Below are 24994 nucleotides of genomic sequence, written 5' to 3' on the forward strand. Positions count from 1 at the left end.
GGTGAACCAGTCTATGCCACCCCAAAAGAAAAAAGGCCAAGAATAAATCCTAATGAGCCACTAACCTGTCCGGCGTTGTCTCATCGCAGGACCCGAGCTTGGTGGAAGGCAAAAAATGGCTGCCCACAGGAAGCTTATAAAGGAGATAGGGGCGGAGTATCACGTACTCTCGCGGGATTCGATTGAACTACAGAGTGATGTCACAATCCACTGTGTTGTAGTTCACCCAAGAACTACAAGATGACATAATTACGGCCATCTTTGTAGTTTGAACTAGTTAAAAAATAAAGGTGCATTATTTAACCATAGCGCAAGTGTTTGCAAGCGCGAAATAGTCGACCGAGCTGATGTCTATTTATAAAGATCCATCAAAGTGGTCTCTGATAATAGGACTTACTACAATTTATTCCTTGTTTCTTGTTAACAGATGTAAGAGACACCGTTTGGTACAGAGGAACACGATTTTGGACTATTTATGTATATCCTTTACAGATTGTCGTTACGTTCACTTTATGTATGCAGTAGCTAATGCTTAGAACTCTGGCCCTGAAGAAAGCCATGGGATCTTGTCCCTACCGGCTGAAACATGTTGGCCTTGTAAATGCAGTTATATGTTTAGACTGCTTCCTCTGCATTGTTCTTGTTTGTTTGAGGGAAAGGACAAATTACATTAGAGTTATTCGCCTATTGATCCTTTTACCCCTTGTTTTTTAACTCACACATCTTTTGATTTTTGCACTGCACTCGATCCCATCTTTATCATTTGTTCATGGGTACCTTAGCGATTGATGGTGCGACTGTGAGAAGTTGGCCTGATATATAATGTTCACTATTCTAGTGAACACTCTGTATCAGTCCAAACAACCCTTATTGATGATTGGTTGTAAGTCAACCTTATATACCAGCTATCCTAGTAGCATGGATACGAGCAGTCTAAGGCTAAGACTCTAGAGCACGGGTACTCAAAGTACGGCCCGCGGGCCTCCAGCGGCCCGGCAAGCCTTCCTTGGCGGCCCACGGACCATGCAGACACATCGTACCTGTTTTAAAAAAATAATAATTAAATGGTGTCAGCAAACACTGCCTTTTGCAGCAGCCCGGGCTCTCAGAGACTCTGCTCTGTGGGGGCGGGAGGAGGGGGGGGGGGGGGGGAAGCAGTGATTGTTAGAGTGGAGGTGCAGGGGCGCTAAGAGGTGAAATATAACAAAGCTTAATTAACATGGAAATGGTCTTTAAAGACCTGTGAAGTGCTCGGGTGCAGCTGTGTGTGCGCGCAGGGGAAGCTGTCTCAGCCCCAGGCTGAGGGCTGACACACACACAGGGCGAGATGACAGAGGGAGATCTTCAGTGACTTTTTTGATCCTTATTGGCTATCGATTCGAAAGTGAGGTGTGTTTAAGTGTCTTAGTATTTGCCATAAATCCGTATGTAGCAAAGTACATAGCTAGACAGTTACTCCATTATTTGCTATACTCATCCACGAACTCTCTGCCCAAGCCTGGCCAATCTTCTTTCAGAACCCCGGTTTCACAAATGCGTAGATATACATTTTCTGTCACTACAGTTAAGGACTGGAATTGTTTCCCCTTTGTACTGCAAACTGTTTGTTACAATTTAGGAAACTCTTAAACCCCCATCTACTTAGTAAAGATGCTTCCTTCTAGCTTGGTCTCAGCATCAGGACTCTATCTTGGTAACTATGCTTTGCAAATAAATATAAGGATGACAGAGGGAGGGAGAGGGAGACATAGGGAGGGAGGGAGGGAGACAGGTTGACAGAGGGAGGGAGACAGAGAGGGAGACAGAGAGAGGCAGTCAGGGGGAGACAGAGGGAGGGAGAGGGAGGGAGGGAGGGAGACAGAGGGTGACAGAGGGATGGAGAGGAAGAGAGAGAGAGGGAGGCAAAGAGGGAGGGAGACAGAGGGGGGAGAAGGAGGGAGAGGGAGATAGGGAGGGAGACAGAGGGAGGGGGATGGAGGAAGAAAGAGGGAGGGAGAGAGGGAGGGAGACAGAGGGAGGGAGACAGAGGGAGAGGGAGGGAGACAGAGGGAGGGAGGGAGACAGGGAGGGAAAGGGAGACAGGGGGAGGGAAAGGGAGACAGGGGGAGGGAAAGGGAGTGTAAGGGGGGAGGGGGGAGAGGGAGGGAAGAAAAGGGAGACAGAGGGAGAGTGAGGGAGGGAAAGGGAGGCAGAGTGTGGGAGGGAAAGCGAGGGAGAGGGAAAGCGAGGGAAAGGGAGACAGAGGGAGAGTGAAGGAGGGAAAGGGAGACAGAGTGAGGGAGGGAAAGGGAGACAGAGGGAGAGTGAGGGAGGGAAAGGGAGACAGAGGGAGAGGGAGGGAAAGGGAGGGAGAGGGTGACGGAGGGAGGGAGGAAAAGGGAGACATAGGGAGAGGGAGGGAAAGGGAGACAGAGGGAGAGGGAGGGAAAGGGAGACAGAGGGAGAGGGACGGAGTGAAAGGGAGGAAGAAGGAGGGAGAGGGAGGGAAAGGAAGACATAGGGAGAGGGAGACAGAGGGAGAGTGAGGGAGACAGAGGGAGAAGGAGGGGGGAAAGGAAGGGAGAGGGAGAGATAGGGAGGGAAAGGTAGACAGAGGGAGAGTGAGGGAGGGAAAGAGAAAGGGAGACAGAGGGAGAGTGAGGGAGGAAAAGGGAGACAGAGGGAGGAAAAGGGAGACAGAGGGAGAGTGAGGGAGGGAGAGGGAGGGAGGGAGAGGGAGACAGAGGGATAGGGAGGGATGGAGAGGGAGAGTGAGGGAGGGAGAGGGAGACAGAGGGATAGGGAGACAGAGGGATAGGGAGACAGAGGGATAGGGAGACAGAGGGATAGGGAGACAGAGGGATAGGGAGACAGAGGGATAGGGAGACAGAGGGATAGGGAGACAGAGGGATAGGGAGACAGAGGGATAGGGAGACAGAGGGATAGGGAGACAGAGGGATAGGGAGACAGAGGGATAGGGAGACAGAGGGATAGGGAGACAGAGGGATAGGGAGACAGAGGGATAGGGAGACAGAGGGATAGGGAGACAGAGGGATAGGGAGACAGAGGGATAGGGAGACAGAGGGATAGGGAGACAGAGGGATAGGGAGACAGAGGGATAGGGAGACAGAGGGATAGGGAGACAGAGGGATAGGGAGACAGAGGGATAGGGAGACAGAGGGATAGGGAGACAGAGGGATAGGGAGACAGAGGGATAGGGAGACAGAGGGATAGGGAGACAAAGGGATAGGGAGACAAAGGGATAGGGAGACAAAGGGATAGGGAGACAGAGGGAGAGAGGGAAAGGGAGAGAGGGAGAGTGAGGGAGAGAGAGGGAGAGTGAGGGAGGAAGAGTGAGGGAGGGAGAGGGAGGGAGGTAGGGAAAGGGAGGGTAAAGGAGACAGAGTGGGGGAGACAGAGGGAGAGAGATGGAGAGAGAGATAGAGATAGAGATAGAGAGCGAGAGAGATGTGTGTATGCCGGGTCTGGTGGCTCAGTGGAAGAAGGTGTCCGCTGCAGGGACCAGTGATCAACCTCATGGTCAGTTATTTTTTGTTGTTCTAGCCCCACCCCCTACCCCACTGACCCCGCCCCCACTGGTGTGGCCCTCGGACACAAACCACACTGTAAATTTGGCCCCCGAGAGAAAGTTTGTGAGTACCCATGCTCTAGAGGGCGTGTTAAGCCAGCTGTTTTACCATCACATTACCCCTTGAACACCAAGTGAAAGGACACCACACAAGTTGTTATCAAAAATAAAGTGTATTTATTTATAACAGGACTACCCTGGCTCTTTATGAGACAGGGAGCTAAGCACACAACAAAACTCTTAAAGAATTACTGAAAGTCGCACAATTTACACAAATGCCCGAGGGGCACGAAAAACCATATACACAAGAAGTGGAATGCGAAGTTACTAGCAGGTAAGTAATACTTTTCTAGACTGTAGAAACGCTAGGCCTACAATGCTGAACCCTTAGATTAGAAGCAGGAGGCCTAGGGACGCCGTGTGCAGAGTGGGAACTCTCATGCGTAATGCGGGAACAAGTCTATGGATACTAGCACTTGCAAAGTTACTGTTCTCGGGCGAACCCGACTAGGTGGGTCGAAAAACAAGGGTGGATCCGAACACTTAGGGTGTTGGACTATGCTGGAGCACCGGAGTACTCAGTTTACCTAGCCCAGGGGCTGCGGCTGCATAGGGTTCAAGTTGCGTCGGAAACCCTCGTTGAAGATCCAGGAGCCTGAAGAAAGAAGTTGCTGGCAGGCGGCCAGTGAAGAAGTTCGTGGTGATCCAAGCCTGGATCAGGGAAGAAGAAGACCTGTAAGCAGAGGGGACCAAGTTCTGAATCACTAGCCAGTGATTTAGGTGGGCACCAGGATGGCACCGGACGAAGTCACCTCAGCCAGGTGAGTGGGCGCTGCTGGGCTCTGCAGTCTCTCGGACCAGGGGCGTTGTCGGCGACCAGGATGGAGGTGCGAGCTGTCCCATGAAGGTCTCTGCTGTCGACGTCACTGGACCCAGGATTGGGGCAACAAGTCTTGGCAAATGAAAGGCCCACGCGGTGGACCTAAAATGGCGTCTTGAGTGGACCAGGAGGGTCCAGGGTGCTCCTCTTTTCCAGACCAGCGGTGTTTGTCGTCGTGGAGCGTCGTGAGGGGGCCACTAGCCAACGGGCAAGTGACCTGGACAACGCGGTGAGCAGCAAAGAGCAGAAGGGCCCCACGCAGATCTCGTGGATGCAGGGGGGCTGAACTTCGGTGCTGGAGCTGCTCAGGGTCCGGGCTTCTCTTACCCCAAAGCACTCAGTCGAGGGTCACTCGGTGGTCGTACTGGACAAGCGTCGTGCAGTTCTGAAGATGGCCGGTCCCTCGAGGTCTCGTCGCACCCACGGATCACAGCTGGGCTGATGATGTAGGTTGAGGTCAGAGGTGCCAGGGAAGCCGGTTCTCGTCGTGCTGGAGCAGTCTTGATCCGGAGGAGAGACTGGCAACAAACCGCGATACTTGGTTGGTGCCTGCTGCTGCAGGGTGACTACTCCTTAGTCACAAGGGAGAAATCTTGAGAAGAGTCTTGAGTTCTTCGTGTAGAAGGTCGGTTCAGGATTCAAAGATTGATCTAATTTGGAAGGGGGCCAGTTCCTACCTTTATCTCGCAAAAAGGGTCTGGCACGCGACTAAGTCCTGCCCTATGGGTGGGACTAGGAGGGGGTGGTTACACCCCTCTCCTTTGGCGGGCTTTCCCCAGATCAGGGGCTGGAGTGCCCCTGGAACTGGTTCAAGCCGGCCTATGCACAGTGAGCACCGGGGTGCCACTTGCAGTCACCCTCCTCTAAAGCCCTGCCTACCTAGGATACACAAAATCCTGTCTGGGACGGTGCTGGCACCGCCCCTGGCAGGAAACCCTTTGTCCTTGCCTCCTGGGCTGGGAGGACTCCCAGCAGCAGGAGGGCAGACTTGTGTCTCGGTGGCAGCATCCATCTTGTGGAGCTAAGGCTATGTCTGACTTTAACCGGGGTTACAGGTTACATACATGTCGTGTCCCTCTAGAAGGGTGGAATGCTAACCCCGTCGCCAGAATTGGCGAGGGGTTAGTATTCCAATTCGTATGACACCTTACTCGACATGTTTTGATAAAGCGATACCAGAGTTGGCATATAACCGCGAGGATTATAATGCACTTAAGAGTATATGGTATGCGTTATCATGGAACAGCTATTAGGACTTGGTTCCGCAAGCTGCAAACGGGCTCAGCTCATGCCAGAGCACCATTTCACATTATTCCAAGCACTCTGCCTTCAGGATTGTTAAGGCCTGCCATAGGAGTGACTGATAGGAATATATGTGTCCATTCTAGGGTTAGATATAGGAATACTATATCTAAAGCAAAGGGTGATTACACCACCTTGCCCCAGCTGTCGTGCAGCAAGTTGTGTCAGATTTGGATGGCCAGCCAGGGGTGGCATAATACATGCTGCAGCCCCTGGTAGGCCCTGGGCACACCTATGCCCTGGGTACCTAAGGTACACTGTACAGGGACTGATAAGGTGACTCAGTATCCAATTAGATATGTACCTAAGGTACATGGAATCCATTTTACAGAGAGAGCAGTAGGCCTGGGGTCCTGAATAGCAGGGCCCCAGGTCAACTAAGTCAGAAAACCAGCAAAACACCAGGCAAAAAGTTGGGGGCAACCATAGTCGGGGATCTACCTTCCTACAGCGACCCAATTGAGTAAGGGTGATGGATGGGTCTCATTGATCAAGAGACATACCACCCCATTTTTGGATGACCAAATGAGAACACTTGATCTACATACCTAATTGATGGGAATCCAACACATCTCTGTACGGGTCTTACCAACAATCTCAGTAGGTCCTTCGACAGGTTTGTCCTGGCACACATTCTGATATAGAGACTTATGTAGCTCTATTAGCGCCTAACTCACTTATGTAGGAGTTTTGCAGCAGCTCGGAGTACTTGAAGCTCCGTTATAGACCCCCGGTTCTTTTGTTGTTAGGATTACAGTTAGGGGGATACGAACTGGGCAGGTCTTTAAATTTCCCTCAGACCCTTCTTCAATTGTTTGTGTTTTACAATTCAAGGCGGGTCCCCATAGTGGAGTACAGCAAGAAATAACTTCTCCCTCTCCCAAGATGGCACACAGGCAGCGCCCCCAACACCCCAAACTTCCCCAACCAACCCCCCTCCCTCCCTTCCCCAGAACAGGTGCTAAACTGCAGTTACCCATCCAAACCTGGTCCCAAAAGCGGGAACTCTCTGGCAACTACCAGAGTCTCACACCTAGCGTGAGTATGGGGGGGGTGTCTCTACACCTGAGCGAGCTAGGTGGTAATAACACCCTACTCTATCAGCACCCAGCCTCCAAAATAGATCCCCTAGGTCCCCAGCGCCCCGCCCTGGAGGGACTCCCCGACAATCCTCGACAGCGGACCCTCTCCCCTAACACAAATAAACAATAGGAAGATACACCCAACCAGATGCCAGCCCCCCCCCCCCCCCCCCCCCCCCGGCTCTCATCCCAACAGGACAACCCAAAGCCAGCCCAGCGGCCCCTTACTGTACACAAGCCGGGCAGATGAGTCACTCGTCCATGAGGCCATCAGCAGTTCCTGGCGTGACATGTGGCAGTGCCAGACTGTCCACATCAGAGCCCTCAGTCGCTAGGCCCTCCGAACCCCGCTGGGATCCCGATTCCGCCACAGGATCCACATCCACTGCACCCGAAATGGCAGAACCGCCTGGAGAGCCGCCCGGCGGTCTAGCTCAGTCTGTGATTGTGATGGTGTTCGAGTGGAAGGCATGCAACCCCTGGGTTGCCGCCTCCGTCGTGGTTTCGGGCTGGTCTCTGCTGTCTTCTCCACTACCTTCTCCGTCGCCTCGTTGCCATCCCTGCCAGCCTTATACGTCTCCAGCCAACACCAAGTATCCTCAGGCGAGTCAAAAAAGTACGTTTTACCAACCACCAGTAGTTTCAGTCGTGCAGGGAAGAGGAGAGAGTACCGTATGCCCTCCTCGCGAAGGGCCTTCTTAACTGATAGGACAGTGGAGCGACTGCGCGGGACATCATATGAATAGTCAGGATAAATGGACACTGATGCATTATCCACCCGGTAAGGTCCCAATGCTCGCGCTTTCTGCAGTATAACATCCCGGTCTTTAAAATGCAGCAGCCGTGTCACCACAGGCCGGGGAGGGCGGACGACGGCCGGCGGACGGGCAGGCACTCTGTGAGCTCGCCCCAGTGTATAAAACTGCGACAGTCCCTCAGGAGCCACCACCTCACGCAGCCAGGTCTCCAGGTAGGCAACCACATCCTCCACCCTTTTCTCCAGCTGTTGCACCCTGCGCAGCAGGTCCCCCACCGCTGCATCAGTCGCCTTATGTGCAGGCTCCAGCACCTCCAAGGTCAATTCCGTGGCCATAACTCTGCCAGCCAGCTTGCCATGATCCGCCCTCAGCAGGCCCAAGCTCACAGATACCTGCGTGATGTCGTGATGCAACGCCTCTCCCGTGGCCGCGATGGCTTGTAAGATCTGCTCCAGCTGTTGCTGTTGTAGTCCCGGTGCCTGCGATCCAGCAGAGTCCTGATCTTGGTCCACCGACATCGCCTCTACGGGTTCAGGAGGCGGCACCCCCTTCGCCGCTTTCGGCTTCCCCATGGTCCCACAGGGCCCCTGTACCTCTCAGGACCGGGCTGGCGGTGATCTCACAGTGCACACCCAGTCGTGGTAACAAAAAAGCACGAGATTGGCTCCCCACTCCAGACCAGGCCAGGATCACCAGCCTATGCCAGCCGCCTCGCCACTGGGTCGTTGGGTATTACAGGTGTGAGGCGAGGTCCCCGGTTTCCGTCTCCCCCGAAAGTGTCTCCGGCTCCAAATTGTTAAGCTGCCCCCATCGTGGGGCGGCCGTCAGCACTCCACGCAGACCCGAGGGGGTGCCACCAGCACCTCAGGCGGCCACAAACCAGGGCCGCTCCACTACTCCAGACCTCACCAGCACGGCCCCAGCCAGGTCGTGCTCCACGCCGTCGTTGCTTAGCACCAGGCAATAGGGCTATCGCTCTCACCTCCCTCACAGACCCCAACGTGGGGTCCCCGTGTGCAGAAGGAGCAGGGACCAGGCACACCTGCGAGAAATCACCACCGCTGTCCGCCACCCGGTCCCCGAGCAGGCCGTCAGTCAGGCAGGGCCCCGCTCTGAAACCCCAAATGGCGGGTGAATCCACAGATAGTGACGAGCCTCCTGGTCAGGTTTGACCCAGGACCACCACAGAGGGGCCCAGCTCAACACAGGCACAGGGGTCCACCAGTGAGGCAGGCAGATCCAGCCCCGAGGTCCAGCCGGAGCAAGCGTCGGAGAGGGCTCTCCCCGACGTCACGGAGCCACGATGGGGGGTCCCACAGCCATTCGGGTCCGCCACCAAAGAGGGCGATCTCCGCAGATAGTGGCTGCAGACCCGCTGTGCCTCCGCCGCCACCGCCGGCCGCGGCAGAGAAAGTCCGGTCCGGCGGCAAAATGGTCGCTCCACCTCCGTGCCGGCCCCCTGTGTACTCGAGGCCGGGGATGAAGCGCCGGAAGCAGGCCGCACTAATATGGCCGATCGGCCGACACCAGGCCCACAACGGATTTCGTTCAGACTGCGGGAGCGGACTTTTGTCGGCTCCCTCTGATCTGCGCAACGGCACCCCCGCAGCTTAGGGAGCCCCTCCAGGACTCAGGCGCCACACCCCAGGCAAGATGTCAGGATAAATCCGGCGAGGCAGGCGCGGAGCGCAGAGCTCAAGCAGCCATGCCCGTCGGTGGTCAAGCCACGCCCCTCTACATTGGTAACTTCTTAATTGGCTACTGGTGTACTCTTCTTAGTCCCGAATATATTGTACTAAGGTACCAGGGCATAGGTACACCAGGGGTCTCCCATGGGCTGCAGCATGTATTCTACTACCTATGAGAGACCACTCAAACGGACTACAGGCCTGCCATTGCAGCCTGTGTGAGCTGGTGCTAGCATCACGTAACCGATATAAGTTTCCACTGCACTTAAAACCTATAAGTCACCCCTAAGGCAGGCCTTTCAATCATGAAGGCAGGGTGCTTGGTTACAGGTGTGAGTAAGAGACTCCCTACAAACCCATGAGTCCATTCTCCAGGCTTTGTAAACGCAGTCAGCCATTTTATACATATAGTGGACATCAAGTCAATTACGAGAAGTCTATCTATATATAGGCTGCAAAATGCTTGGTTTCAAACAAGTTGGAATCCTACCCCAACACTGGTTCCACTGTTGGATATGGGATCCTGTGTACTGGGGGACTCCCCTAGGGATTCCCGGTATCAGCTTTTCAGGGTCTAACAGCAAGCTAGGGCTGCTGCCGACTAAAGACACTATTCTGTCCTCCTGCTGTAGGTTTCCTGTCACAGAGCAATATGACCAACTTCTAGACAGAACTTAGTGTATTGGGCTAGGGTGGGGGTCCCTGTCAGCGCCACTAGACTGCTTTGAAGGGCACATTTGGTGCCCTCCTTGCATTCTCCAGTTGGAACATGTTCAGGAAGCCGCTGGTTCCCATACTGACAACGCTGGACAAAGGAACTAATGCAAAGTCCTCTCAACCAGGAGAGGGCGTCTCCGAGCACAACATAAAAGACCAGTCAGGTCTTATTATTTAAATCCAAAAGTTCATCATCAGGTATACGATGGAAAAGTCATCCAAATATTCAAATCAAGTTTATTTGCCACGTAGGTTAATTCACCAAACGTTGGTTTTGACTAGCAGAGTCATATCCATATTATCTTTTCATCATACTGTTAACACATCCCGATGCATTTCGGGCACCGCCCTTCCTCAGAGGATTACTCTACAAAAAACAATCCAAATATGCCATGTTCAAAAAACGATTCAAAAAGATGTAAATCATATTATCAAACGTAAAATCTGCATGCACGTGTATATGTACACCCATATAAAGAGTGAATTAAAGTCGTTGAAGTGATCACAAAAAGCAAGCGTATTCGAACAGTCAGAAGTGTAATCACCAAGCCATCATACCCAGTGAAAAAAACTTAAAGAAACGTGCTTAATCAGAGTGTCCCAAACGTGACTGTAAAGTATAGCCAGGAACGTGAATCAAACATATAAGGCAAAAGTGCACGTGAATGAATATTCGAGTATTAGTGCATGAATATTCGAGTGTTGCAAACACACCCCTATTAAGCAAACAAATCAACCCGACAGTGTCATCATATTAAGGTGAGGAAAGGAGAACGCGTGTAGCTTCAAGTCGCGGAGCGACCGCAACGAGAGTCCCAGAGGGATAACTTACTTAGTAAAGTGTCAAACAGATTCCCAGTTAGACGCGGAAACCGCGAGGAACCAGTGTATCGAACCGTTACTCCCGAAGGTGAAAAGCGAGTAAGCATAGAAATGAACAAAAGACTAAATACCATAAAGATAGAAAACGGACTACCCGTCCAAGCAAACAGAAACATCAACAAACCAACCATAGGCCGGTAAAAGCAAAAATGTACAAACAGGTGAACTACAATAAACGGGTTCCTGGGGATAATAAATTAAGAACATATATATAGAAAATGCAATGACAGATGGTCAAAGAAATGTCAGTATGAGTGAGTGCAAACAGTGTAACATATATAGATTTACAGATAACATAAAAATTCCATACGGTCATTTAGACCATCGGGCACCATCGTGGACATAGAGCGGATCCAAAAGTTCTCACGTTTGAGCAGTGTGTTCTTGTTATTATGTGTCACCTTGACTTGTTCTAGGATCAAAAATTTCAATTGTGCCACGCTGTGTCTGTGTTCATGAAAATGGTTCGCCACACTTGATTTTTGATTGTGTGTGCGTATGTTGCTTTTGTGTTCCAAAATGCGAACACATATTTTGCGTTCTGTGTGTCCAATGTAACATTTGCCACACGGGCATTTCAACATATAAATAACGTTGGCACTGTTGCAGGTAGCATTAACGTGTAATTTAATCGTGTGTCCTTTCATGGGATGTCGAGTGGTGTTCCCTGTGATACAGTTATTACAATTACTACAATTGTAACAAGGTTTGAGTCCTGAGTAAGTGGTCGTGCTGCTGGTAGACTGAGGTTGATTGAGAATTTCCTTAACATTTCTGCCCCGAGTAAATGCAAACATGGGTGGTTGACTAAAGAGACCATTGAAATCAGGTTCGATTGCCAAGATGGGCCAATGTTTGCGAATAATGTGCTGGAATTTATTGGAAATCTTAGAATATTTAGAAACCACGACCATCCGGTCGGAATGTTCCTTAGGTTTCAGTTGCAGAAGATCGTTCCTGCTAATTCTGGTCGTTCTTTCTACAGCTAGATCCAGTATGGGGGTGGGATATCCCCGTGCTTTCAATCTCTCCAAGGTGATTTTCATCTGTTTTATGCTTTCACTTTTGTTGGACACAATCCGTTTGATACGGAGAAGTTGAGCATAGGGTAGATTGTTCTTTAAACCTGACCGGTGAAAGCTGGTGTAATGCAGGGTGGAATTCCTGTCGGTTGGTTTTCGAAAAATGGTAGTGTGCCACTCGTCTCGTTCTCTAGAAATTTCCACATCCAAATAATGGATGCATGTTGTACTGTATTCCCATGTGAAACGAATTCTTTCGTTGAATGTGTTCCATGTCTCAAGGAAAGACACAAGGTCATCAGCTGTGCCACTCCATAGTAGGAATATATCATCTATATACCGGAGAAACAATTTGCCATGTTGAAGCCAGTAATTGTGACACAAATGATCTCATGTAAAGATTAGCGTAGCAAGGAGCCGCCGAATTTCCCATGGCGGTACCATTAAGTTGGAGAATCCATTTGCCCAGGACAGTGAAATAACTGTGATAGAGGGTAAAAATAGTTAGTTGCATCAGAAAGACTTTCAAGTCAGAATCCAAATCTGAAGATGTTAGTATGTGTTCTATGGCTTCTATACCTCCATCATGGGGGATGGAGGTGTATAGTGAACATACGTCCACCGTACACATGATAAGTTCAGTGTTTCTCAATTCATTCATGACAGGTTCAATTTTCAGGAGGAAGTCAGTGGTATCACGAACATGTGACCCAGTCTCCAATACAAAAGGTTGTAAATATCTGTCAAGGAATCTCCCTGTGTTCTGATGGATACTGCCTCTGGTGGATACAATGGGCCAAATGGCGGTTTGGTAGGGTGTTTGTGCATTTTGGGCAACATATACAGGACTGGAGGTTTAGGATTGACGGGTGTCAAAAATCTTCGAGTTCTATCATTGATAGTACCATTCTCAAAGGTTACGGTAATCAACTGTGTCAATTTTTTGGTAAACTCCGTGGTTGGATCATCTTCTAGCAAGTCATATGTGTTGGGATCACTGATATGTGCTTCAATCTGTTGTTCGTAAAAACTAGTGTCCATGATGACTAATGCACCACCTTTATCTGCATTCTGGCAAGTGATGGACGAATTATCAGCCAGTTCTTTAAGAATGTTTTTTTCTTTTTTAGAGAGGTTTCCACGTTTGATGGGTTGTTGGAAAGGTAGTTTACCAATCTCTTGTTTAACTAGATTCTCGAAGGAGTCTATGATCTTATGGCTTTGTGGAGCCATGAAAGTACTGTGTGGTCTTAAACCTCGGAGCATATCCTCTTCAAGGGTATCAGTAGGACAAATGTTTTTGAAGTAATGTCGAAGACGAATATTACGAATGAGTTTAAACGTACTCACTTCAAGCTCCAAAGTGTTGGAGTTAGTCGTGGGTACGAAGGATTGTCCTTTCTGTAAAGTAATACTCTGCTCAGTGGATAATGCCATGGAGGAGATGTTGATTACCAGATTCTCTTCAGGGGTCAGCGTTTTCTGTTTGTTCTCTTGGTTTTGCCTGCTTGAGGAGTTCTTTCTGGTCCCTCGGCGGATTTTTCTCCCCCGGGGTCTTTTTGTTGTTCCAGACCTGTTTCTAAAAAATGAACCGCAGTATCTGTCGAGGTACTTGGAGTTGGGGTGTCAACATTGACTGGTGTCTTGGTTGGTCTAGATCGATTGTCATCTTCAGAAGACGATGTTTCGTTACCGGAGAACGGATTGTATGGTTTGTTAGACCTTCGGCGGGCGTACACTTCTGCCCAAGTGTACACCTCGCCGAGTTTATAGTCTATGGTATCCCTTTTGAACTTCCGTAATTTCCTTTCCTGTATCTCCCTAGTATGTTTCTCGATTTGTATTTTTACATCCTCCAACATAGTGGTCAGTTCTTCAGCGGACATGGCTTCGTCCAGCTCCTTCTGAACATTATCGATCTCCAATTTCAGATCTTCAAGTGTTTTAGACAGCTCCTCCACGATCAGGAGGATAAGGTCAAGAGAACATTTATTAAGTATAGCATACCATCGCTCAACAAATTGTACATTGTTTTTACATAGTAAAGGTTTTAGTGGGACCCTTAGGCCTCTTGGGATCCTTTGGACACGGTGGTATCGGATGAGGGTGCTGGCGTGTAATTTTTGATTGGATTGCTTTTTCAAAAGGTAGAGTAATTGTCTGATATTACTCTCCACACTGCGGGGGTTGCTGGTGGAGGTGATGTCTTCCTGAATAAGGCCATAGATTTTATCAGCATCATCTTTGGTAAAGGCGAAGGTGCTCGCCTTTAAATCGGTCATGCCGGAAACTGAATCAAAATTCATCATAACAGCGTGCAGAGTTCCAAGGTCAGGAAAAAGTAAGAACTATTTGAAAGAGGGGAACTCGCACAACTAAGAAACTCACAGGTAAACCCAAGGTGTGAAGTGTAGTGTGCTGTTGGAGTTGAACACTGTCTGGCCTCGCAGTGTAAAATCCAAGGAACTAATGCAAAGTCCTCTCAACCAGGAGAGGGCGACTCCGAGCACAACATAAAAGACCAGTCAGGTCTTATTATTTAAATCCAAAAGTTCATCATCAGGTATACGATGGAAAAGTCATCCAAATATTCAAATCAAGTTTATTTGCCACGTAGGTTAATTCACCAAACGTTGGTTTTGACTAGCAGAGTCATATCCATATTATCTTTTCATCATACTGTTAACACATCCCGATGCATTTCGGGCACCGCCCTTCCTCAGGGGATTACTCTACAAAAAACAATCCAAATATGCCATGTTCAAAAAACGATTCAAAAAGATGTAAATCATATTATCAAACGTAAAATCTGTCACAATTACTGGCTTCAACATGACAAATTGTTTCTCCGGTATATAGATGATATATTCCTACTATGGAGTGGCACAGCTGATGACCTTGTGTCTTTCCTTGAGACATGGAACACATTCAACGAAAGAATTCGTTTCACATGGGAATACAGTACAACATGCATCCATTATTTGGATGTGGAAATTTCTAGAGAATGAGACGAGTGGCACACTACCATTTTTCGAAAACCAACCGACAGGAATTCCACCCTGCATTACACCAGCTTTCACCGGTCAGGTTTAAAGAACAATCTACCCTATGCTCAACTTCTCCGTATCAAACGGATTGTGTCCAACAAAAGTGAAAGCATAAAACAGATGAAAATCACCTTGGAGAGATTGAAAGCACGGGGATATCCCACCCCCATACTGGATCTAGCTGTAGAAAGAACGACCAGAATTAGCAGGAACGATCTTCTGCAACTGAAACCTAAGGAACATTCCGACCGGATGGTCGTGGTTTCTAAATATTCTAAGATTTCCAATAAATTCCAGCACATTATTCGCAAACATTGGCCCATCTTGGCAATCGAACCTGATTTCAATGGTCTCTTTAGTCAACCACCCATGTTTGCATTTACTCGGGGCAGAAATGTTAAGGAAATTCTCAATCAACCTCAGTCTACCAGCAGCACGACCACTTACTCAGGACTCAAACCTTGTTACAATTGTAGTAATTGTAATAACTGTATCACAGGGAACACCACTCGACATCCCATGAAAGGACACACGATTAAATTACGCGTTAATGCTACCTGCAACAGTGCCAACGTTATTTATATGTTGAAATGCCCGTGTGGCAAATGTTACATTGGACACACAGAACGCAAAATACGTGTTCGCATTTTGGAACACAAAAGCAACATACGCACACACAATCAAAAATCAAGTGTGGCGAACCATTTTCATGAACACAGACACAGCGTGGCACAATTGAAATTTTTGATCCTAGAACAAGTCAAGGTGACACATAATAACAAGAACACACTGCTCAAACGTGAGAACTTTTGGATCCGCTCTATGTCCACGATGGTGCCCGATGGTCTAAATGACCGTATGGAATTTTTATGTTATCTGTAAATCTATATATGTTACACTGTTTGCACTCACTCATACTGACATTTCTTTGACCATCTGTCATTGCATTTTCTATATATATGTTCTTAATTTATTATCCCCAGGAACCCGTTTATTGTAGTTCACCTGTTTGTACATTTTTGCTTTTACCGGCCTATGGTTGGTTTGTTGATGTTTCTGTTTGCTTGGACGGGTAGTCCGTTTTCTATCTTTATGGTATTTAGTCTTTTGTTCATTTCTATGCTTACTCGCTTTTCACCTTCGGGAGTAACGGTTCGTTACACTGGTTCCTCGCGGTTTCCGCGTCTAACTGGGAATCTGTTAGACACTTTACTAAGTAAGTTACCCCTCTGGGACTCTCGTTGCGGTCGCTCCGCGACTTGAAGCTACACGCGTTCTCCTTTCCTCACCTTAATATGATGACACTGTCGGGTTGATTTGTTTGTTTAATAGGGGTGTGTTTGCAACACTCGAATATTCATGCACTAATACTCGAATATTCATTCACGTGCACTTTTGCCTTATATGTTTGATTCACGTTCCTGGCTATACTTTACAGTCACGTTTGGGACACTCTGATTAAGCACGTTTCTTTAAGTTTTTTTCACTGGGTATGATGGCTTGGTGATTACACTTCTGACTGTTCGAATACGCTTGCTTTTTGTGATCACTTCAACGACTTTAATTCACTCTTTATATGGGTGTACATATACACGTGCATGCAGATTTTACGTTTGATAATATGATTTACATCTTTTTGAATCGTTTTTTGAACATGGCATATTTGGATTGTTTTTTGTAGAGTAATCCTCTGAGGAAGGGCGGTGCCCGAAATGCATCGGGATGTGTTAACAGTATGATGAAAAGATAATATGGATATGACTCTGCTAGTCAAAACCAACGTTTGGTGAATTAACCTACGTGGCAAATAAACTTGATTTGAATATTTGGATGACTTTTCCATCGTATACCTGATGATGAAATTTTGGATTTAAATAATAAGACCTGACTGGTCTTTTATGTTGTGCTCTGAGTCGCCCTCTCCTGGTTGAGAGGACTTTGCATTAGTTCCTTGGATTTTACACTGCGAGGCCAGACAGTGTTCAACTCCAGCAGCACACTACACTTCACACCTTGGGTTTACCTGTGAGTTTCTTAGTTGTGCGAGTTCCCCTCTTTCAAATAACGCTGGACAAAGGACATGGGAGTATCGTCCCCTCTGTTCAGCCGATCCTTTGGGAGGAACCCCTGAATTTTCCCAACTGTTTCCTTTGTTTACTTATGGGCTTACCTGTGGGTGGCTCACCAGATTAGTCGTGGGACAAGATTCAGGTTCGAAACAACTTCTACTTCTACCGTCTGGGCACTTTGGACTTCGCTTTGGGAACTGAGGCTGCATTTGGGAAGATTACTGCTGCTCCTGGTCTTGTCCTGGCAGTCCTCTGCGTCTTCTGTGCCTGTGTTTCATAAAAGTTCGGGCATCAAAGACACCTAAATGAATGTCCCTTAGAGTGAAGGTGTCACTCCCCTGCATCTGCAGGTACTGCAACTAAGCTGACCGGTCTGCTGCTTTTGACGGCCTTCAGACTTCGAAAGGACTAGCAACACAGGTGGTAGTTCTGCAAGTCCCTCGATGTCTGCAATGTCTTCTCAGAGTTTGAGGCCAGTATCTCTCGTCGGAACCGCTGGAACAGCTCCCCTGTGCAGCGCGTCAACATACCGTTGCCAAGGCTTGTTGACTCTCCCCCAGAGATCTTCAGGCTCCAACAAGCTCTAGCCTCCAGCATCTCTTCCTGCCAAGATCTTATTCTTCACCACATCCTGTGCACAGTGGGACTGCATCTTTGGTGAGCTGCTAGATTCCGGTGCCTTTGGCCTGTATGTCCTCTCGAGAGTTTTCTTTGGCTCCAGTAGGCTGCCCTGCTTGCTCTGGCGAGTCCCCTGGACCTTGCTGGTCCAGACACTGCACCTTCTTCGGTTTCAACAACTGTTGCTGCTGCCAAGGCTTATTGATGCTCTTGGAGTACACCAACTTCCCTGGTTCTCGACTCCAGACGTGGAACAGCTCGTGAACGACTCCTGGTCGTCCACAGGATAGCCTGGTCCTCACAGCTGCAGGAACAATTTCACCGTCAACTCTCCTGCAACTTCAGTTATCGATGGTCATTGGTCTTCCGTGCCTCCTTATCACTTCCGAGTGGCATAGACTGTCCCCTCTGCTTGCAGCTACTCCTCTTCAAGAATCCACCCTTGGATTGCACCGGACTTTCACCTTCTTCGCCAGCGGCATCTTCACCGAAGTTCTCCGTTGTGACCTACGGCAGTTTCCGAAGGCCCTTATGCACCAGCTTCCTTGGTGTAGGTATACTGGTTCCTGAATATCAACGGGTGGGGTGACCCTCCAACCTTCCATCTTCCACGAGGTGTCTTCTGGGTTCTTAATCTTGAAAACTGCAACTTCCCCATTGACTTGCATTGAGTAAGCAGCTGTGTTTCCACTCTGCACAGGCCTCCGTGGGGTTCCCGGGTACTTACCTTGGGTGGTTCCTTGGGTCCACAACTTTTCGAAGTCTTCTGGGTCAAGCCTTGACTTCGGTCGTAGTTCTCATACCACTTTATTAGTATATAGTTTGATCTCTGCCTGAAAACCACTGCGTATTTGTGCTACTTACCTGTTATCTATTGAAATATTGTGTGTATAGTGTTTCCTCCGGGTAGGAGATATACTGTGTTAGTGAGTGTGTATAATAAATAGAACTATTTTTATAACTACACTGTGTGGTTCTTTTTCGTTTAACCTACATTACATGATTAGTACTGGTAAAACAAGCTGCTTAACACTCCTAGACTAAGCCTGAAGCTGCTCTTCACAGCTACCACTTCAAGAGCTTTCTATGGTGGTCTAAGACCACGAAAATCATCATAGGGTTTGTCTGCATTAAGGAAAGGTGCTTCACTTAAATAAGTGTGAACCATATACTAAGCCATCTTCCTATATACTCATAACATGAGTGTTGATCTGCCCTGCTTACAGACTCACCTCGGTTGAAATAGCCTCCATATTGCCCTTGTTTGTGGTCAAAAATACGTTCATTGTTTTCCACCAGGTTTCCTAACTTTTCTGCGAGCTGAAGTGCTGTGTTTTGCAGGGATGTAGGTTCCGTACGATGCATCACCACTGTTGCTGTTGGCTGGTCCAAGGATGCCTAAGTAGAACGAAACAATAAATTAGTCTATGATGGAAAAAAAGTCCTTCTTAAGCACAAACTTCCAATTCCTATGGTTTCACATTGATAACTAACTCTGTACTCAACCCATTTATGTCCTACAGAAGTCACCACATTTGATAATCCTAGGTAACTCAGAGCTGTGCCCACATACCTATAAAAGTGTCTTCTGCTGGACACCTTGTAGAGCAACAATCCACAAACTAAGCAGTGCCAACTAACGGACAACAGTTGGTCTTAAAATCCACCCCAAGTACTTCTGTCATCTTTGGCATCAGTACATTTCTGTACGGATTTTTTTTTTTTTTAACGTTTAGCGCCAGCTTGTAAATTTTTTGTCAATCATGAAGTTTATTCTGCATCCTTGAATTGGTGCTCTGTATTTTTTCTTTTTTTATATTTGTACACATTTTAATTTTTTTTAGATTGTTACTCATTTGTTTTAATTAGTTAAAACCCCTGTGAGAAAGTGCCCTCTTGCTGCATGGTTGCCCCCACTTTTTGCTGAATTGCGGATGTGCTTTGACTGAGTGTGCCTTGGGCTCCTACTAATCAGGTACCCAGGGCCTATGTTCTTTCCCTAAAACTGCATTGAAACCTAAACCCAATTGGCATCTCTAGCCACAGGTCAGCCCCTGGTAAATGGCACCACAGGTACCCAGGGCACAGTGACCAGAGAAGGCCTTTAAGGGATGTAGCACTTATTGTGCCACCCATAGAGGTCATGCATATATGAACAAGTTACTTACCTTCGGTAACGATATATCTGTAAGAAACAGTAGTTAGTATTAGATTCCTTACCTTAGAATAACCCCAGGCGTCAGTCTGGATCCGGAAACTTTTGCGTAGCAGTACCCCTGCGCGTCGGTAGGCGTCGTCTGCAGGCGTCCCCTGCGGCTCCGCGTCGTCGGCGTCGTGCGCCGTGATGACGTCGCTGGAGTATATAGACGCCGCCTCCGCGCGCTGACGTCAGTTCTTTGCACACAGCTTTTCCGCGCCAGAACACGCAGAGCCATGTGAGAACCAACACTGGTGCCATTTGAAACTAGGGCCCTGAAAGGGATGTCCCTAACCCTAGGTATCAGTTCGCAGAACGGGGAGGATGGGCGGGGCGGTAAGGAATCTAATACTAACTACTGTTTCTTACAGATATATCGTTACCGAAGGTAAGTAACTTGTTCATCTGAAAGAAACAGGTTAGTATTAGATTCCTTACCTTAGAATAGATACCCCAGCAATACCAACCCCGGTGGTGGGTCTGCGAACCAATACAACCTACACCAGAAAGTCCTGGAGGACCGAACGGCCAAAGAAGCCATCCCTCCGGACTTGACTGTCCAGGCAGTAGTGCCTCGCAAAGGTGTGCAGCGAGGCCCACGTGGCCGCCTGGCAAATGTCCTGCAAAGGGACTCCCCGGCCCAGGGCAGTAGTAGCCGCCGTGGCCCGAGTGGAATGGGCCCTCAGCCCAACAGGAGGCTCCTTCCGAGCCAAAGAGTAGCATGCTTTGATGCACAGGACGACCCACCGAGAGATGGTCCGTTTCTGTACCGCCCTTCCCTTCTTCTCACCCACGTAGCCAACAAACAGTTGGTCATCCACCCGGAACTGGCGTGTGCGATCCATATAGAATGAAAGCGCACGTTTTGGGTCCAGACGATGGAGCCGCTCTTCATCCTTTGAAGGATGCGGAGGCGGGAAGAAGGAGGGCAAGGTGATGGACTGCCCAATGTGAAAAGCAGAGACTACCTTGGGCAGGAAAGAAGGTCTGGTCCGAAGAACCACCTTATCAGGATGAACAGACAAGAAAGGAGGTTGAACAGAAAGAGCCTGGAGCTCACTCACTCTCCTGGCAGAGGTGATGGCTACCAGGAAGGCCGTCTTTAAGGTGAGAAGACGGAGAGGACAGGAATGAAGGGGCTCAAAGGGAGCGCACATCAGGAAAGTCAAAACCAGGTTCAAGTCCCACTGAGGCATCACGAACGGAGCTGGAGGATACATGTGCGTGATGCCCTTTAAGAATCTTAACACAATAGGGGACTTGAACAAAGATGGCTGATCAGGTAGCCTCAAGAAGGCGGAAAGGGCAGAAAGATAGCCCTTGATAGTGCCCAGAGCAGAGCCCTGCTGGGCAAGGGAAAGGAGGAAGAGGAGAACCTCAGATAGAGGGGCAGAAAGGGGATCCACAGCCTTTGCTGTGCACCATGCCACAAATCTGTTCCACCGGCAGGCGTATACCGACTTTGTGGAGGGACGCCTGGCTGCCAGAATGACATCACAGACTTCAGGAGGCAAGTCAAATGGCCTCAACTGTCGCCGCTCAATCTCCACGCATGGAGGTGGAGACTGGACAGGTTCGGGTGGAGGACCGTCCCCTGCTGCTGCGACAGAAGGTCCTCCTGAAGGGGCAGGCGGATCGAGGGACCGACTGTCATGCTGAGTAGCTCGGGATACCAGTACCTTCGAGCCCAGTCCGGAGCCACAAGGATAACTTGGGCCCGGTCGCGCCTGATCTTCTTCAGCACTCTGGGCAGAAGTGGTATAGGCGGAAAGGCGTACAACAGACCGCAACTCCACTCGCGCCGAAAGGCGTCGCCGAGCGAGTGCCGTCTTGGAAACTCCAACGCGCAGAACTGATGACATTGCGCGTTCTCTTCTGTGGCGAATAGATCTAACCAAGGCTCTCCCCATTGCTGAAAGAGGCCTCTCGCCACATCCGAGTTCAGACGCCATTCGTGATCCACCGAGCACCGACGGCTGAGTTCGTCCGCCCTGGCGTTCAGAGAACCTGCCAGGTGTTGAACCGTCAGAGTCACGCCCTGACGTTCCAGCCATTGCCAGAGGCGCAGAGCCTCTTGGCAAAGGGTCCACGACCCCACACCGCCCTGTTTGTTGCAGTACCACATGGCGGTGGTGTTGTCCGTGAACACCTGCACTACACTCCCGTTGACAAAGGGGAGGAATGCCTTCAGTGCCAGGCGAATCGCCCGCAGCTCCAACATGTTGATATGGAGCCGGGACTCCGCCGGAGACCAGAGGCCTCTGATCTCCGCCTCTCCCAAGTGGCCACCCCAGCCTTGGAGGGACGCGTCCGTCACAACCACGTGCTCCGGCTGGGGAAGGGAGAGGGATCTGCCCCTGACCCAATCGCGGTCTGTAAGCCACCACTGCAACTGTCTCGCAGTGCCCTCCGAGATCAGGACATGGTCGGATAGGTTGCCCTGATGCTGGGCCCACTGAAACTTCAGGTCCCACTGCAGAGCCCGCATCCGCCATCTGGCGTGATGCACCAGAAGGATGCAGGAGGCCATCAGCCCCAGAAGCCGCAGCGTCAACCTGACCGAAACCCGGGATAACGGCTGAAAGATGGGAATCAGAGCCTGAATATCCCGGACCCGCCGTTCCGGGGGATAAACCCGAAACTGCGCCGAGTCGAGAACCGCTCCGATGAAAAGGAGCTTTTGAGAGGGACACAGGTGTGATTTCGGCACATTGATGGAAAACCCCAACTCGTGCAGGAGGTCTGCCGTCATCTGAAGGTGGTGGACGACTGTCTGGGGCGAGCCCGCCTTCAACAGCCAGTCGTCGAGGTAGGGGAAGACTGAAACCCCTAACCGGCGCAGATGAGCCGCGACCACCGCCATCACTTTCGTGAACACCCGTGGGGCGCTGGTAAGGCCGAATGGGAGCACGATAAACTGAAAATGCTCGTGGCCTACCGTGAACCGCAGGTAACGCCGGTGGGCCGGCAGGACGGGGATGTGAAAGTACGCATCCTGCAAGTCCAACGCTACCATCCAGTCTTGTGGGTCTAGAGCAGCCAAGACCTGAGCCAAAGTCAACATCTTGAACTTCTCCTTCCGGAGGAAGCCGTTGACGTTCCGTAGATCCAAGATAGGACGCAGGCCTCCCTTGTCCTTCTTGGGTACCAGAAAGTAGTGGGAGTAGCAACCACACCCTACTTCTGGCCCAGGAACGCGCTCGATGGCCCCCTTGGCCAAGAGGGCCGTAACTTCCTCCTGCAGAAGTGTCAAGTGGTCCCCCGACACACGGTGGTTCTGCGGTGGCATGGCTGGAGGAGTGGACTCGAAGGGGAGGGCATAGCCCCTTCGGACAAGCTGCAGCACCCACCTGTCCGATGTTATCGCGCGCCAGCGGGAGTGGTGATGGCGAACCCTGCCACCCACTGGCGTCACGTGAGCCCGAAAGCTCGGACTAGGAAGGCTTGGATGCCGCAGCGGAGGGAGGCGTGGACTGACCACGACGCTGGCCTCTACCGCCACCACGGCGGAAACCACGGGCGCCACCGCGCTGGGGAGCGCTCTGCGCCGCGTGGCTGGCAGCACGTGTGGGACCTCCTCTCCCTTGGCCACGAAAGGGCCGAAACGAACCCGTCTGCTGGCGCTGGGTCTGGGTCGAGAGACCCAAGGACTTGGCCGTGACCCTGGAGTCCTTGAAGCGCTCCAGCGCGTGGTCCGCTTTGTCACCAAATAGGCGACTGCCATCAAATGGCATGTCCATAAGCGTATTTTGGACGTCTGGTGAGAAGTTGGCAGATCTCAGCCAGGCATGGCGACGAATCGCCACCGTAGTGGACATGGCCCGTCCCAGGGAGTCCGTGGTGTCCAGACCACAACGGATCGAGTACCGCGCCGCATCCCGGCCTTCAACAAAGGCCCGGGTGAGCTTGTCCCGCACTTCCTGGAGGCATTGCGGCAAACACTCCTCGACCGTATCCCACAGGGAGTGGGTGTAGCGGCCCAAGAGGCACGCGGTGTTACAAGACCGCAGCCCAGCACTCAAAGAGGAAAACACTTTCTTTCCGAATTGGTCGTACCTCTTTGATTCCCGGTCGGGCGGAGCCGACGGAAATGCGGACTGCGAAGTGGAGGCCTGGATCACCAGACTCTCCGGGGAGGGATGGGTGGACAGGAAGGCAGGGTCGTCCGCGCAGGGACGGTGACGCCTGGCAACGTTCCGGTCAACCGGCGCACCAGAGGCGGGCCTGGACCAGGTGCCCAGAAGGACATCCGTCAGGGCCTCATTAAACGGCAGCAGAGGCTCCTGGGGGCATGACTGCGGTTTAAAAACTTCCGTCAGGATATTCGGTTTGACCTTCGCGACGGGGAGCTCAAGGTGTAAGGCCTTGGCAGCCCTCATCAGGACCACCGAATAGGCAGCACCCGCCTCGGACGCCACAGGGGACGGAGAGACAAACCCAGGGTTGGGCGACTCGTCCAGGCCACTGGCATCACCCAGATCACCTACCCAGTCCACATCGTACTGGCAGGCACGGGATAGAGGGTCCTCAGACCCCTCCCAACCCTCACCATACTCCTCCTCGTCATACCCATATTCTGGGTCGACGATATAGACATCGGGGTCAACAGGCCCCATCGGCGTCGGGTCCGGCGTCGGCCGACGCCGGTCCGGCTCCGAGTCCGGAGTCGGGGAGGAAAGGGGGGTGGCGCCGCGCGGCGTCGGTGCCGGGGACCCGACGCCGGCCGGAGCCGACGGCGGAGTCGCTGCACCACGCGGGGGCGGTACCATGGGCTGGCCCACAGGAACCGACGCCGGAGAGGCCGGGAGACCAGCCGGCGACGAACCAGAGGGAACCAGCGGCGCCGGGGCCGGAGCCACCGGCGGCGCCGGGGCAGGAGCACCCGAACCGCTCGGGCCCCCAGACGGGACCGACGGGCCCGCAGGCGCCGAAGGCCCCGCCGGAGAAGACCTCGCCCTCATAGCAATGAGGAAGGCCTCGATCTCCTCACGCGACGCGCCTTCCCCAGGGACCGACAGGTGTGGGGCAGACGGCGTCGGCGACCCATGCGGGACCGCGGGGGTGGGGTCACCCGAGCCCCCGGCCGCAGCACGCGGGCGTCGGGGGGAGTCGGGGGTGCGATGGCGACGCCCCGACTTCTTGTGCTTACCTGACGAGCCGGAGG

The 24994-nt window shown here is 50.9% G+C and overlaps 1 protein-coding gene across 1 annotated transcript in view; it reads right to left on the reverse strand.

Moving 5' to 3' along the window:
* Positions 1–24994, reverse strand: part of EIF3C (eukaryotic translation initiation factor 3 subunit C) — a 683261-nt gene that overhangs the window by 40207 nt on the left and 618060 nt on the right. Inside the window, exon 20 of the mRNA XM_078652326.1 lies at positions 18866–19031. Within this exon, the coding sequence (XP_078508452.1) occupies positions 18866–19031 (166 nt within the window). The remainder of the gene's footprint in view (positions 1–18865; positions 19032–24994) is intronic.

This window comes from Lissotriton helveticus, chromosome 7 (assembly GCF_964261635.1).
Source record: "Lissotriton helveticus chromosome 7, aLisHel1.1, whole genome shotgun sequence".
Taxonomy (NCBI): Eukaryota; Metazoa; Chordata; class Amphibia; order Caudata; family Salamandridae; genus Lissotriton; species Lissotriton helveticus.